The 14,420-nt window shown below is 37.3% G+C and overlaps 1 protein-coding gene across 3 annotated transcripts; it reads left to right on the forward strand.

Annotated features, from left to right (window-relative positions):
- The first annotated feature begins 2,862 nt into the window (after positions 1-2,862).
- znf280d (zinc finger protein 280D) lies at positions 2,863-14,079 on the forward strand. Of its 3 annotated transcripts, none has more exons than XM_034111991.1 (18): positions 2,863-3,112; positions 4,467-4,594; positions 4,691-4,896; positions 4,981-5,080; positions 5,244-5,474; positions 5,570-5,656; positions 5,770-5,858; positions 6,307-6,494; positions 8,542-8,699; positions 8,793-8,893; positions 8,980-9,126; positions 9,751-9,885; positions 9,975-10,192; positions 11,097-11,237; positions 11,322-11,390; positions 11,489-11,604; positions 11,696-11,720; positions 12,576-14,079. In XM_034111991.1, exons 2-18 carry the CDS (start codon positions 4,474-4,476, stop codon positions 12,898-12,900), a joined length of 2,457 nt encoding a protein of 818 aa, XP_033967882.1. In that variant the 5' UTR covers positions 2,863-3,112; positions 4,467-4,473; the 3' UTR covers positions 12,901-14,079. The 3 variants fall into 3 exon arrangements, with proteins under 3 accessions (XP_033967882.1, XP_033967875.1, XP_033967888.1); XM_034111984.1 differs by having other exon boundaries at positions 2,863-3,058; XM_034111997.2 differs by having other exon boundaries at positions 2,863-3,058; positions 11,699-11,720; positions 12,576-14,078.
- Positions 14,080-14,420: the final 341 nt, after the last annotated feature.

The raw sequence follows: 14,420 nt of genomic DNA on the forward strand, positions 1-14,420 counted from the left end.
CGCTGTGTCTTCAGCAAAATCCATTTTAAATGTAACTTGTCATTACCTTCAACAAACTGCTTTTAGAGTTTGTTGTTTGTGTTTTTAAATGTGGAGGTTGGTTTAATAATTGAAGTAGCATTGAAAGGCTGTAGGCTAAACAGACAGTGAATCACCCCCCTCCATCCTAGATTTAATACAAGTATAACAATGTTTAAGATGAATAACAGATACAGTTGTTGAAGGATTTTTCTGTCAACTGACTGACAAGACCCCTCTATTTTGAATGGTTTATGAACCTTGCCTACAGTTAAGTGTGTTTTAGTACAAATAAACTTGAAAGTAAAATGACATAAGGGTGTGGAGTAATCCTGTATTGCGGATGAGCTTGAACACTTGCCATTGATTGCAGCAACCTTGGTTTAAAGTAAACCCTTCCTCCCACACATAGTTTTACTGCTGGGATGGATTATTTTTCATCAGTTAAATCCCACATTTACAAACCAACATTAAAAAAAAGTGTTTGAAGCTTGATATTAAAATGTTCTAACATTAGAATTCACTTTAAACCTAATCCTAATTTCAATTTGTTTTATTCAGTATGTAAATAATAGAATAAAACACTTAAAATAGAGCGAAAAACAAAACAAGGTGTGAACATCTTCAGTAACAAGTGGTATGCTGATGCTTCACTGGGGGTTTCCCCTCCTAATTTATGCAGATGTTTTAAAGGCGGCCATGTTGCACCTAAAGGAGTGTCAGTAAACCTCCAGATCCAACACTTCTGGCACTGTTCAAACCTTCCCTCACATCAATATACTGGACTTGAATTTCACTGTCCATTAACCTCACTTATAAAAAGGAGGCGAGAGTTGAATGTGTTTTCAGGCAGATTTTGCGCTTATTTTAAGAAATGTTGCACATATTTTAAGAAACAAAGTGCCATAAGCGAGTAGATGCTCAAGCAACTCTGATTTAAATCAAAAGTGAATACAAAGATTATTAACAACAAGAACAACACAGAACATTAGAGAAAATGCAGGGCTCATCAGTGATGTGCTTAAAATGTAACATTGAATGCCTATTTAGACAACAAAAAACATTCTTGCAAGAGGAGGTAATGTGTCTTATGGAAGGTTTCCCATACTAAAATATTGATACAGGATGCATCTCTGCCCTGTATTATTAATTCCAGACTGCCACCTGTTGGACAAACTCAGATCACACAATCCTCCCTGTATGTTCCTCACTAATAAATACACTGACAGAATGTTGATTAAGTCTATTGCAACCAGGGCATGGTTTATATGTATTTTATGTTTTAATGATATTTAAAAGTATCGAAGGTATTCGTTAAATGAATTGAGCTGCCCTACCAGAATGTATTTGTGATTGTGCGCATATTTTCACTTAAAGTGTGTTGAAAATTGAAATGTCTGATTTGGTTATTTTGTTGTTTCTACAGGTGATGACAATATTAAGCCAGCGCCTCTTTCTCTTCAGGGATGGTCAGATGGTGTTGTCCATACTGCAGGTGCATCAGGTGCTTTCAGTGTCCACAGTCAGGGGCGGCGGGTGCTGTAGGCTATAGGCTAAGCCTTCCCAAATATTTGTGTCTGCATCCTGGTAAAATACAAATATAATGTTTGTGTCTTTGACATTAGCACTGCTATGCAGCCACCTGTGCCCTGTACTACGAAGCCAGTTCAAACCCTGGATATGTTTGAGTTATCTAAACTAACCCTAACAAACGAGATCACGACGCTGGTTAATATCAACTCGGTAAATCAAGCCAGGGCTTCTCTCACCAGCTGAGAGCGCGTTCACGTGAAAGGGGTGGGGTTAGCAACATTTGACCAATCACAAACAGGGACAAGTGTACTGACAGCGCAGCGTCATACTTCATTAATGAAAAGTAAACTAATATTAGACAAATATGAACTTTAAAGTTAATATTTGTCTAATATTAGTCATCCATGACTTAAACATAATAATCCAGGATACAAGCCACCTGCAAGGTGAATACAGAACAACTGGTTAACAAATAAATAAACTACCGAGTGTTTGAAAGCGTAACAGTGTTATGATATCACTGCCCCATCTAAGACACGAGTGGATCTGACTTTAATTACATTTGAGTTGAGTGTTTCGTCAATAATGTGTTGCTTAAAATAATACTTCTGCATACAGTATGTGACACTGTGAGTGTTGCACGGCCAGATACGGCTCAGCTGACTCAGATAAGGAGATAATATAGGCTATGATATTATATGATCGATGATCTGATTGAATGTGATATGAATGATAAGTGCGACACGTCGGCGTCTTCTCTGCATACAGCAGTTTAAACTGTATTTCCTTTATCCTGTAATATGACTTGATAGATTTAAACTCCGCACACTGAGCTCTGATTTTTCAGCAGGCGGTGCTTTCACTGAGTTGATCTCAGACGCCGGAGGCGGACAGCGTCAGGTAAAAAAAAAGTGATTTAGCCTTCCCAAACCTGAGCCTCACGCGCCGCCTATGTCCACAGTCCTGAATGATATGCAACATCAACTAACCAGATGCAGTCAGATCAACCCAACTCACAGACCTTCTCTGTACCTTTCTCTTTGCCGTGCTTTACCATACTTAAAGTTGAATCTTGTGGCACATCAAAGCAAAGTCTGGCAGCATGTTCACCACATGGAGTCAGGGGAGTCTGTGAAGGAGATGAGACAGGTTCTCTAACTGGTTCACTGTCTTCATCCTGACCATGCTCCCTACTAAAATAGATTTTACTTAAAAAAAGTATAAACTACTTAGTCACTTTACACCACTAGTACATACATTACAACATACTGTATAGGCTGACACAGAGGAAGTGATGAGGAGAAAGGCGGCCGGCAATCTGATTGGTCCACACAGTCCGAGCATTTCCGGTGTCTTTGGAGAGGCGATACTTGTCCCTTCCCCTCTGTGTGATGTCCAGTAAACCCTCACTGTCTGATACACATATCCCCCTCAGACCCACGGCTGGTGCTGAAGCTTGTATCTAGACCCGGGTCTGCGCTGAGAGCCAGAGGCCAGGGTGAGAGAGGTAGGCTGAAACGCAAACTCTGAGGGCGGTCTTTGTCCCGACATCCCAGTGAATGTGAGCATGCTAACGGATCCTAGCTAGCTAATGTTTGGTGAGCTGATCGACAACTCAATGCTAGGATAAGATCAATTTAAGATGATGTGTGATGAAGTCCTGCACATCATTACTTAAACAAGGCATAATTAATTAACCCCATCGCAGACTGCAGCAGGATCACCAGGAGCAGTGGAAATCATACACGTTAGCTAGTTAGCATTAGCTACCTAGCTGCTGTAAAGAAAAGAGGCTAACAACAACAGAGCAGTTCAATCTGAGCCAGCTCCGCTAACATCACTTTTATTTATGCTAAAAAAAGCTTTATGTGGTGACTGTTCAGACGTTTGAAGCAGGATATTATTGACATTTCTAACTAATTAAAACAAATCGTATAATACATTTAGGATTTTGTTGTAAGGAGAATAATGTTAGCTAAAAAAATAAACCAGCATATGTTACCGTTTTTGGTTTTATTTAATCAAATTGTACTTTATTTGACAAGAAAAAAGCTGTTGTTTTACCTGTCAAACTGAAACAAATAATGATAAAAAAGTAATAAGAGCGTTTGTTTTTATAGTGTATTTGTTTATACAGCAATGTCTACACAGCAATATTTTATTTCATATTGAAAAGCAATTAGAACGTTTTGTTAAAAAATAAGCTCTTATTATGATCTAGTCAGAATAACCACAATTCATATTGCTGCCCGTGTCATATTGACTTTTGCAAATGTATTCAGTAAAGGTGTCTGCCCAAGACTAAAGGGTTTACTTTCTACTGCAGACATTATGATCCGTCATAGTAGGTAAAAGCAGCTTTATTTAAATCAGACATTGTTAATTTTATTACTGGCACCTGAGCTTTTTCCAGGTGTGACAATTAAAAAATGTATCGTCTCCCTGCCATTTGCTTAAAAAATAATTAAATGTTGAAGAAGACTGTGCCTCTCATATTAATAAATGTATAGATCCCATAACATTTGAGAATTATTACCAGGTTTTTCCATCTCGTTATAAAGCGTTCAGCTGCACCCAGGCTGTTTTTGGCACCATCTTAACCAAATTAAATTAAATTTGTGAACATCAATGCTAACTTAATGGCTTTGTAAAACTAGTGGTTTTATTTGTTCCTAAGGGGCCTTTTTAAAAAAAATGTTTTTTAGGTATTGTTTGTATCTTTATATTTATCATATGCTACAAGTATATCAAATAGTTATCCCAATATTTGTACCCAAGTTTTGACTTAAAATGCCCCTGAATAAAAGCTGTCTGTAAAATATATTGGGTCATTGGTTTGCCTTATTTGTCAAAATGTTTGATAATATATAGTATAGCTCAAGTTGACTAAATATGTCGTTTTTTTCCTCTTACAGCTCCACAATGTCTGAACTTTTTATGGAGTGTGTGGAGGAGGAGCTGGAGCCGTGGCAGAAACAAGCTCCTGAAGTTCACTTGATAGACGATGATGATGACGATGAGCCCATCTTCGTTGGAGTGCTCTGTATGTCATAGAACATTTTAAACATATTTATGTGAAGCATTACTTGCATCCACTTTTATTATTTACTTATTTTGGCTCTTTTGTTTGTTATTGCAGCTAATAACCAGAAGCAGGGTAGACCCAACCCTCCACCTCCTCAGAGTAACCGTGCAGGGAAACAGGAAGTCAAGCCTCCTGCTCCTCTGCCGGCCAGTGGCCCCTCCCCCATAATGCTGCCGTTGAGTGTGGCTGGAAATGCCGTGAATACTACAGCACCCAATCTGACAACATTGACCCCGCAGCCTCTTATGGTCAATAACCAGGTATTGTTGGTATTAAAATAATATTTGCGATCCAATAAGCAAAAACACCTGTTAAGTGGGGATTTGTTTTGTTTTTTGTTTCAGGGCTTTATTGTCACTTCTCCGCATCTAGCAAACAGCAGTGACTTTATTGCCTCTCTTGGGAGCCAGTACCCTCCTGGGACCTCATTTACAATAGTACCAGGTAAATACAAAGTGAAATATACAACTCAGGAGTAACTTGTCTTCCCATAATGACCAGTGATTTTATTCTGAGACTGTAATAGTAACGCCTCATTAAAGGCATTTCTATGTTTAAGCTGGCGATACCGAGCGTATCAGGAGAGTTCGTCTGTTTTGTCTTCCAGCTGGTCAGCAGCATCTTTTCCAGCAGATCACCACCGCCACCGTAATGCCCGGTGCTGTCCACAGACCTCAGGTGCAACAAATCAGCAACAATGTTGTGACTTTATCCAACGTTCAGAGTCCTGCTGTTTACTCTGCACAGCCTCAACAGCTGCAACTCAACTGGTCCAACCCACAACCTCTAAAGACCTTTTCTGTGCCAGCAAATGCCCTTTACAATGACAATAACAGAGGTATGTTTTCTTCTGATGTAACAAATAACCATGCTTTATCATACTTGCAGATCAATCGGCTGACAATAACTAAAATGTTAATGTATTTGTTTTAGGATTGCTTCCAGATCAAATTTTAGTCAAGCGAGTGCTACCACCACAGCAAAAAGACAGCGTACCCAAAAAAGCCAAGTTTGAATTGGGTACGTTTCTATACAGATTTGTAATGTCATTACTGTAGACACACCCTTTACGTTTTTTTGTTCTTTGTGGGGGTTATTAGATTCAGCAATGACATGTAAATTGTTTTTTGTAGGGTCAGTGAAAAATGGGGTATTAAAGAAACCGTGCCCAAAGTGTCGAGAAGAATTCCTCTCACAGGAGGCCCTGACGTTTCACCTGCTGGTGAGTTAAAATCTTGTGGAACCATGTCAATGAGAATGTGTTAGTAAAGTATCCACTGAAAAACGATGAACGGCTTATTATACAGATTGATTATGACCCCAGGTTAAAATTGAATGTTAGAAAAGAAAAATGTTTCTTATTATTACAACTATTTATGTTTCCTAGTGGTTTATTTTTCTAACTTGACTCAAAGATTGGATGTGATTGATAAACAAAATCCCCTCAACATGATTTTTTGTTATTTACCAATAATTACATCACACTTTTATTTATTTTTGCCTAGTCTATTTTCCCACCCTCATTTCAGTTTTTGTTGTTGTTAACATAACAAACATTTAGACATCAGTAGTATTATTAAGTAAAACGTTGGATGAGTCATTGAAGTGTTTTTAAATACAAATCAGACCCCAAAGCTGTCGTATTCATGTAAAACACATTGTTATTTCAGAGCTGCTGTGCCGTGTTAGAAGCTTCAGCCGAATCAGCCGTGCACATCGGTGCAAACAAGCGCATCATGCTGGTTTCCGATTTCTACTACGGTAGATCTGACGGAAATATGATGAAGAAGGATGCGCAGAAACCCAACACCACTTTCAAGTGCCAGAGCTGTTCAAAAGTTCTCAAGAACAATATCAGGTATGATCATGTTTGTTTTCTTTCTTTCAGTAAAATAACAGCGTAATATTCCATAAATAAATATGTTTTGGTTTGTCTGTGCTAAATAATCAGCAAGGGCGTGGTGCAGCGTTGTATGTTTGTTGTTTATGGTTTAATGCATCACTGAAAGATCAATCACTGCGTTGTTGTGGTGATGCAGGTGGATTTGTATGATTTAATGTTGTTTTTTGTTTAACACAGCTGAACTACTGATGTGAGTTTAGTTTTCACCCTCTTTTCAATAACCACATTCAGTAGTTGATATGCTCTCAAAAGCAGATTGGGACTTAAGTTTTAAAGAACTTGGTGAAAAGAGATTTGTCTTGAGCCCATAATGAAATCTGGATATCTTCGCTGCACTTCTCCTCTCAGATGGATGACAGTATCAGAGCATTTTCCCCCATGGGCCTAAAGATGAAAAATGACTGCTAGTTTAGGTGTGTAGGAACTGCCTCGTTGATTAAATAACTTTGCTTCAGAACATTGGAAAAAAAGCCTCTGTAAGCCGCTTTTAATGGACAACCACATTTGTACTGCAACCACACTCTCAAAGCTGAGGTCATAGTTCATCCACATAAAAGTCTCTATTAGGGGAGCTGAGGCAGCAGAATCTGCAGGCTGAGAAATGGGCCTCGCCTCGACAGGGCAGCAGTGGCAGGGAGCTGAGGAGGGAGCGCTGCATCATTAGGCCAAACTGAAGTCTTTGTGTAATTGCTGAAATTATAACAGCCATTAAACATGCTTGTAAAGTGAGGTGAAAAGAGTATGTCATATTTATTTAAAGCCTCTGGGACATGGAACTGCAGATAAACGGGGCATGAATATTAATGGTTTTGTTTAAAAGGACCTAATTTGTATTTTAACAATATACATTAAATCGATGCAAATCTCCTGCATTTGTTGATTAAGTGGTTGTTGTTGTGTGTGTGCGTGCAATAATGTCACAATTGGTTGAATGAAGAGCAATTGTGACATATTTGTAGGAAAAAATAAATATTGACTAAATGGCTATTGCGAATTGAGAGAGGCCAATGTACATTCTTTTTATTAAATCGACAAATAATATATAATTATACATATTATATTAAACCATTATTTGTCAATGAATAGCCTCAAATATGTTATGTCAATTACTTTAGAGCTGCAACTGACAATTACCGGTACTTTTAAATATTCATTAACAATTAATTATCGATTATTTCCTCAATTATATATTTTTTTCTCCCAACAAAATTTCAATCAGTGTTTCCAAAAGCCCAGGTTGTCGTCTTCAAATGTATTGTCCTGTCTACAACTATAAGATATTTAGTTTACTGTTTTTAAAAGACACATTTTTCCTGTAAATTAAACCGCTATAGAATTTGATGAATTCTCACATTTACAGGGAAGGTGTTTGCATCTGATATCATAACATATTGATGAAAATAACTACAGAGACAAGCAGGCTGATCATTTACGGGTTGCTTCTTAAAATGTGGTTTCAAAGGTCATCTATTATGCAAAATCCACTTTTTCATGTCTTTTTATACATAACCATGTGTCCCCTCTGTGTGAAGAGATTCTGAAAGTTTCAGGAAAAAAGATTCTCTCACTTTTTGTCCTGATCCATTTATTTAAAAACCTCTCTGAAAATGAGCTGATCAGAATTTGGCCACTTTATGATGTCATACCGATGTTTTGGCTTGTGTAACCATTAGCCAATCACCAACCAAGGTAACCCCCTACCCCACTCCCCCCACTTATCACCTGAATCTCCTCCTAGCGCACCATAGTGTTATTTTTAACCAAATATCTCTCCGGGGGGCGTGGGGAGTGGCTCCTTGTTTTCATCTAAAGTAACAGACAGAGAATCAGCACTTTTGAAACAGAGGGGATTATGGGATGCTACAATGCATGATCTGTTTGGTATTTCGAGCCAAACACTTCAGAGACATCTTTGTATATAACTGAAACTTATAATATATTGATGAAAAACAGTATAATAGGGGACCTTTAATACTCAATGTGTGTTTACCCTATCTCTCAGGTTCATGAACCACATGAAGCACCACTTGGAGCTGGAGAAGCAGAACAGTGAGAGCTGGGAAAGCTACACCACCTGCCAGCATTGCTACCGGCAGTACATGACTCCGTTCCAGCTGCAGTGCCACATCGAGAGCGCTCACAGCTCCATCGAATCCTCCAGTATGACATAAATATATATACAGCTTAATGTGATCAATCTGCTCAAATGTAGCCATTTGTAATGTTCTTTTTCTTTCCTTTAATTTTTTCTAGCAAATTGCAAGATATGTGAGCTGGCGTTTGAGTCGGAGCAGGTTCTCCTGGAACACATGAAGGACAACCACAAGCCCGGGGAAATGCCTTACATCTGCAACGTATGTCACTTTATTACCGGGATGTGATTTTAAGTTGAATGTTAGAGTATTCACTGATATTCACACTATGCTTTACTCCTTCACAGGTCTGCGATTACAGGTCGTCTTTCTTCTCAGACGTGGAGACACATTTCCGAAGTGTCCATGATAACACCAAAGACCTGCTCTGTCCTTTCTGTCTCAAAGTTCTTAGAAGTGGTCCTCTATACATGCAACACTACATGAAACATCAGGTGGGACACTCCTTGTTAAAAAACGTGTAAAGCCTATCCAAAGTATCATTTTGAAATACAGATTGAGTTATAGCTGAGACAGCAATGTGTTTATTGCGAATTCTTATGGCAAGGCAAGTTTATTTATATAGCACTTTTCAACACAAGGCAATTCAAAGTGCTTTACAAAAAAAGACATTAAGAAAATGGAATTTAAAATCAGTCATTAAAAAGAAAAGCTAATAAAATAAACATTAAAAGAAAAAATATGTGGATAAAAGTTACAGTGCAGTCTAAGATATGAATAGTTCAAAGATTCATAAGATTGTAAAAGTATTTTTGCAGGAGTTGGAAGTCGCTCTTGGTTTGTATTGGCTTCATCTCCTAGGTTGGATTGATTTGGTTGTCTGCCTTACACCGTAACGTAATAAATAAAAGGCAGGAAAACCTGTTTCTCTTCACCTAGAGGAGCAATGAATATGGAAGATTTGGAACCAAACTAAATTCATTTCTACTCTATTAATAACAAAGAAGTTAATTTCTTACTCCCAATATTCTTCAAGTGATTCCAAATGAAAAATCTCAGCAATTAGCCTGTAGTCGCACCGCTTAATCGTGTTTTTCTTTACTTTCTTTATTTTTCAGAGAAAAAAGATCCACCGCTGTGGAAAATGCAGACTGAATTTCCTCACATACAGGGAGAAACTGGATCACAAGAATAACGTCCACAAAACCTTTAAAAAACCCAAAGCTCTGGAAGGTCTTCCTCCAGGAACCAAGGTGTGACTCTACAACATGTATTTAAGATCTGTTTACTATTCTTAAAATTATACAATTGAATTTGAATGTGCATTGTGTTTTTCTTCCAGGTGACCATCCGAGCGTCCCTCACAGGAAAGGCTCCAACGCTGAACAGCTCCACTGATCCATCCAGCCTTGTTATCACCCCAGAAAGTTTCAACCCAAAAACCAAGCCTCCTGTCAGTGGATCCAAGTCCAAGTCAAACGTCTCTGCAGGAAAAGCCAAGACGAGCAAGAAGAAAGATCTCCAGTCCAACAAACACAATCTGTCGCTCAGGAACATCAGGTGAACTTCACACACAGCAGGCAGAGACATGACGGCAAGAACGACATCTGTAACAGGATTCTTTGCTTCAACAGACTGAAAAACATTTATATTGACCGCATGATTAGCGTGGCTTAAATCATTTATGATATTGATTTTATCTCAATTGAGAATTTAAATAAATATAATCTCAATAATGATAAAAATGCTATCGGTTGAATCTATTTTTTGTGGATAGTGTGTTTTGTCTTTTGTCAGATATATTTCTCTCAAAATAAGAGTGCAGGGAGTTAGAGACAGGGTCTTATAATGTGTGTACCTTTAACATGATATCAACTTTTTAATTATTTTATTATGACACCCCTATATTAGCAACAATTTAAACATGAGAACGTTTTAGCACTACAATTACTTCCCAATAAAATTGTAATCTTTAGCATGTCCATCTTAATCATTAAGATTAAGAACACTAATTTAGGGCCCCACCTCCTGGTCATTCATGACAGGGTGGAAGCAGATTAATAGGTGTTATTAAAGCATAGGAATACACAAAGGAGCTAATGGCATTTTTAAATTAATTTTCCTGACTGTTATCATTAGGCTGGCTAAAAATAATATAGAGTATAGCGATTATTCCTTTTCCTTAAACTAATGAGTGGGATATTTGGCTAATTGCGCTCAGTAATCAAAAACAATATGCCATCTTAAGTCACATAATGACCCATAAGATCACAAGATAAAAGATGTAGCTGAAGAATTTAGAGAACCTGCAGACCTCTCATAAATAACAAAGTACATTTCTTTGTTCATCTGCTTCATAAACCAACTGTGACATCCTAACAGCTATTCTAGTAATTGTCTGTCTCGTCCATGCTTGAATATATTTGTGTTTTGTTCTCTCTTTTTTTTAATGCCCACATTTCAGAGTTGATGGAGGACAATTCACGTGCATCGAGTGCAACACACAAGTGGACCACTTCTTTTCTCATTTCCCAATGATTTCAAATTGCGGTGCGTGCAAATATCGGACGAGTTGCAAAGTCGCCATTGGGAATCATATGATAAGGTGAGAGAAAAACGTTACCTTATGTTTAACACAGTGTTTTTATCTGATTAATCGTTTAACATATTTGTCTTTCCTCTTTGTTAGATTTCATAGTACCATAACCAAAAACAGATTCTTGAAAATGAATCACAAGAAGGCTTCATCGGCTTCAAAGTAAGTACGCTTCATAAAGTCTGTTCTGCATTCAACATTAAATACAGAGTGTTTTCTGTTTGAAATTAAACATCACATACGGTTTGTTTATTCTCCAGAATAACCCTGGTCTGTCTGAACTGCGACCTCCTCGTGGACGCAACAGGCGGTGACCTGATGACCAGACATTTAACTGACAAACCAAATCACATATGCAAAGTCATTCAGGAAAAGGGTACGTTTTCTTTTCACCTATAACGCCTGACTCATGGCTCGTGTTTAGTGTGACATGTTTCTTGAAAGGTTGTCCTTTGTTTTTACCCCAGCAGATATCAAAGCCAAAGGTCGAGTGTGAGTAGAAACTACTACCCACTTTACATCTTGTCGTTTGATTATCTATAAATCATAACACAACAAATGTTGAAGACCAATTAACATTTACTAAAAATCTAAAAGCCGCTGGAATAAAATTGCATGTTTTTCTTCTGCTTTTGCTACAAATCTGCTGTGTAAATCACATGTTGTGTGGTCTGATTGAAGGGAAAGTCCAGAACTAGAAGTGCTTTGTTTTACAACATTGCTCCCTGTCTTTTCACTAACCGTATGAAACTCTTCTGCTTTTTATCTGTGATTTAAAAAAACTTGTTTTTATACAGCCAATAAATTGTTTAATTTGAAACAATATTTCCAGCAGGCAGTGGTGCTTGTTGGACTAATAGCCAGTCCATTATTGGTATAAAGACACATTTCTTCAACAACACAAAGAGGTTCCAAAGTCAATAAACAGAAGAATATATTCACCAACTATTACTATAATTGTTTAAGATTTTTTTTTTTTTGAGCAAAAATGGCAGAATATGCTGTTTTTAGCCTCTCAAAAATGTATATTTCCTGCTTTTCTCAGTTTAATAATGTGTCTTAAGGTGGATATCTTTGGGTTTTGGACTGTCAAAAAAAGACCCTTAAAGACATCACCTGTGCTTTGACAGATTAAACGATAATGGAAATATGTGTTGGTTACAGCCCTTTACATCATTGTAACCTCTTTGGTTTTAATAATGATAGAGTGCTTGCTAACACATTTTCACTACCGCTGTTTCATACGTTTTGTTAGCAGTGTGTTTTGCTTAAAAAGTGACGATAGCATATTGCTGCATGTAAATCTAAAGGATGCTTTTAAAATTATGTCCTCTTCCTTTCCTGCAGCCATCTCTTTTTGAGGCAGCCAGCAAAAACGTTCTATCTCTTGACGACGGTGCCTGTTTTAACACCAAAGGAAATGGACTTGAAAGTGGTTGAAAGTCTGTCTTTCGCCACTGTGGATAGACCAGAGCCGATTGTACCAGCAGGTGATGGCGAAAAGGCTTCCACAGAAATCAGTGTGGTTGAAGGTTCCTCTGAAGGACACTTGTTGCTGCCCGCTGTATCGTCTTCCTGTACATCAGAGTCAGTGTGTAACTCTGAGAGCCTGAAAGAAAGTGAGCAGCTCCCTGAGCATGAGACGAGGGAACAACCAACCAAATCAGAATGAACCTCTACAACGAACACCATTCACATGTATAGCTAGGTATTTCATTAAGAGTCCATCAGTCAGTCCTTGGCATTGTTTTCTTTAATATAGAAAAATATGAAAATGGTGCTTTGCTGCTGGTATTTTCCACCATTCATGGTTCATGTGTTAAGCAAAGTCCAATCCAACAACGAAAATATAAATAGATCTTTTGTTAAAATACCATTTCCTAAAAGGATGTTGAGTATTTTAGTATTTTTTTAATAGAAAAATACAATAATTAAAGTCTTCTTTGTTGCCCTAAAAGCCATATAATAAAGTATTGTCATTCTTAACATCATTAACGTTGATGATTGTGGCTCACCTTTTTAAGGACAGTTAAGATTATTTATGGTTTGCTTGGTCGAGAAAAAGGACTAAATTGTCAGATGACAACTGATTGTGAAACTCACTCAGTGGCAGATGCTCAAGTTGTTTCTGGGGATTTAGTCATACAATTTGAATTCTGTCTTCCCATCAAAATAATTAATACTAAAATGTTTTAATGCCTTTTTCTGGACAGAGAAACGTGTGTCAACAGTCAGACAATTGTTTTTAAGAAATATATCGGACATGTATAGAAATGTCTAGCTTGAGATGTTATTCCCTTAGAAAAATCCTGTTGGAAATATATCAGATAATTAAGAAATGGTAGGGGGTATAGTGTGAAAAAGTAACCACAACTGTGTGAGGATTGAGCAGAATAATGTGAATACCATTAATTTGTTGTCTTACTTTTAAATGATGTGAAAGTGCCAGCTTGTGAAAGAAAGGTGAACATGTTGCTTTTTGTGGAGGTACTCAGCATGACACATTTGTTACAGCTGCCTGTTGATGGCGGATTCATTGTATTTTGCATCAACGGTTTAAAAAAAAAAAGTCCCTGTAGCTCTTGATAACCTGTTCACTTTGACTCAATATTTCAAGTTATTTCATAGGTTTTTAAAAAGGGTTTTCACTTGTATATACAGAATCTGTGGAGGACGTCTGTAAATGCATCTTTGTCTACGATGGCACTGTAAATGTATTCCAGAGTTTTTGACATTTGTTTGAATATATTGTGTTCACCGAGAGAGCAAAAACCCCTGGGTTTGGTTTAATGCTTCCCTGTTCTTTATGTAAATACAGTTTTAATACAAAAAGTCTGACGCTTTGAGTGTTATTTAACTGAATGTTGCTCTGATGCATCACTGATGTAAAGGACATGTTTTCCCCCCTTATTGAGCAATCAAAGAGATAAAGAATTTCACTGCTAGATAGTGCACTGCGGTGCTAATAAAGCTCATATTTAAAATGAATGATAAGTAATGAAACACATTTAAACATTTAAGTAAAGACTAAAAGAGTGACTTGCACACATTTGCTTTTTCAAAATTGCAACAGAATTGCAAGTTTTATTGAAGATAGAAATTCTGTGAAATATATAACCAAATCACAAATTGAGTGCATTAAATAAAATGTTCATGAATTGATCGTTGATATCACTACATTTGAAAATTGAA

This window comes from Pseudochaenichthys georgianus, chromosome 3, assembly GCF_902827115.2.
Source record: "Pseudochaenichthys georgianus chromosome 3, fPseGeo1.2, whole genome shotgun sequence".
Classification (NCBI taxonomy): Eukaryota; Metazoa; Chordata; class Actinopteri; order Perciformes; family Channichthyidae; genus Pseudochaenichthys; species Pseudochaenichthys georgianus.

Coding starts and splice junctions, on each gene's coding strand:
- znf280d (XM_034111991.1), top strand. CDS start 4,474: ATGTCTGAACTTTTTATGGAGTGTGTGGAGGAGGAGCTGGAGCCGTGG. Junction 5,475..5,569: donor TTACAATGACAATAACAGAG/GTATGTTTTCTT, acceptor TATTTGTTTTAG/GATTGCTTCCAGATCAAATT. Junction 5,859..6,306: donor CCCTGACGTTTCACCTGCTG/GTGAGTTAAAAT, acceptor TTGTTATTTCAG/AGCTGCTGTGCCGTGTTAGA.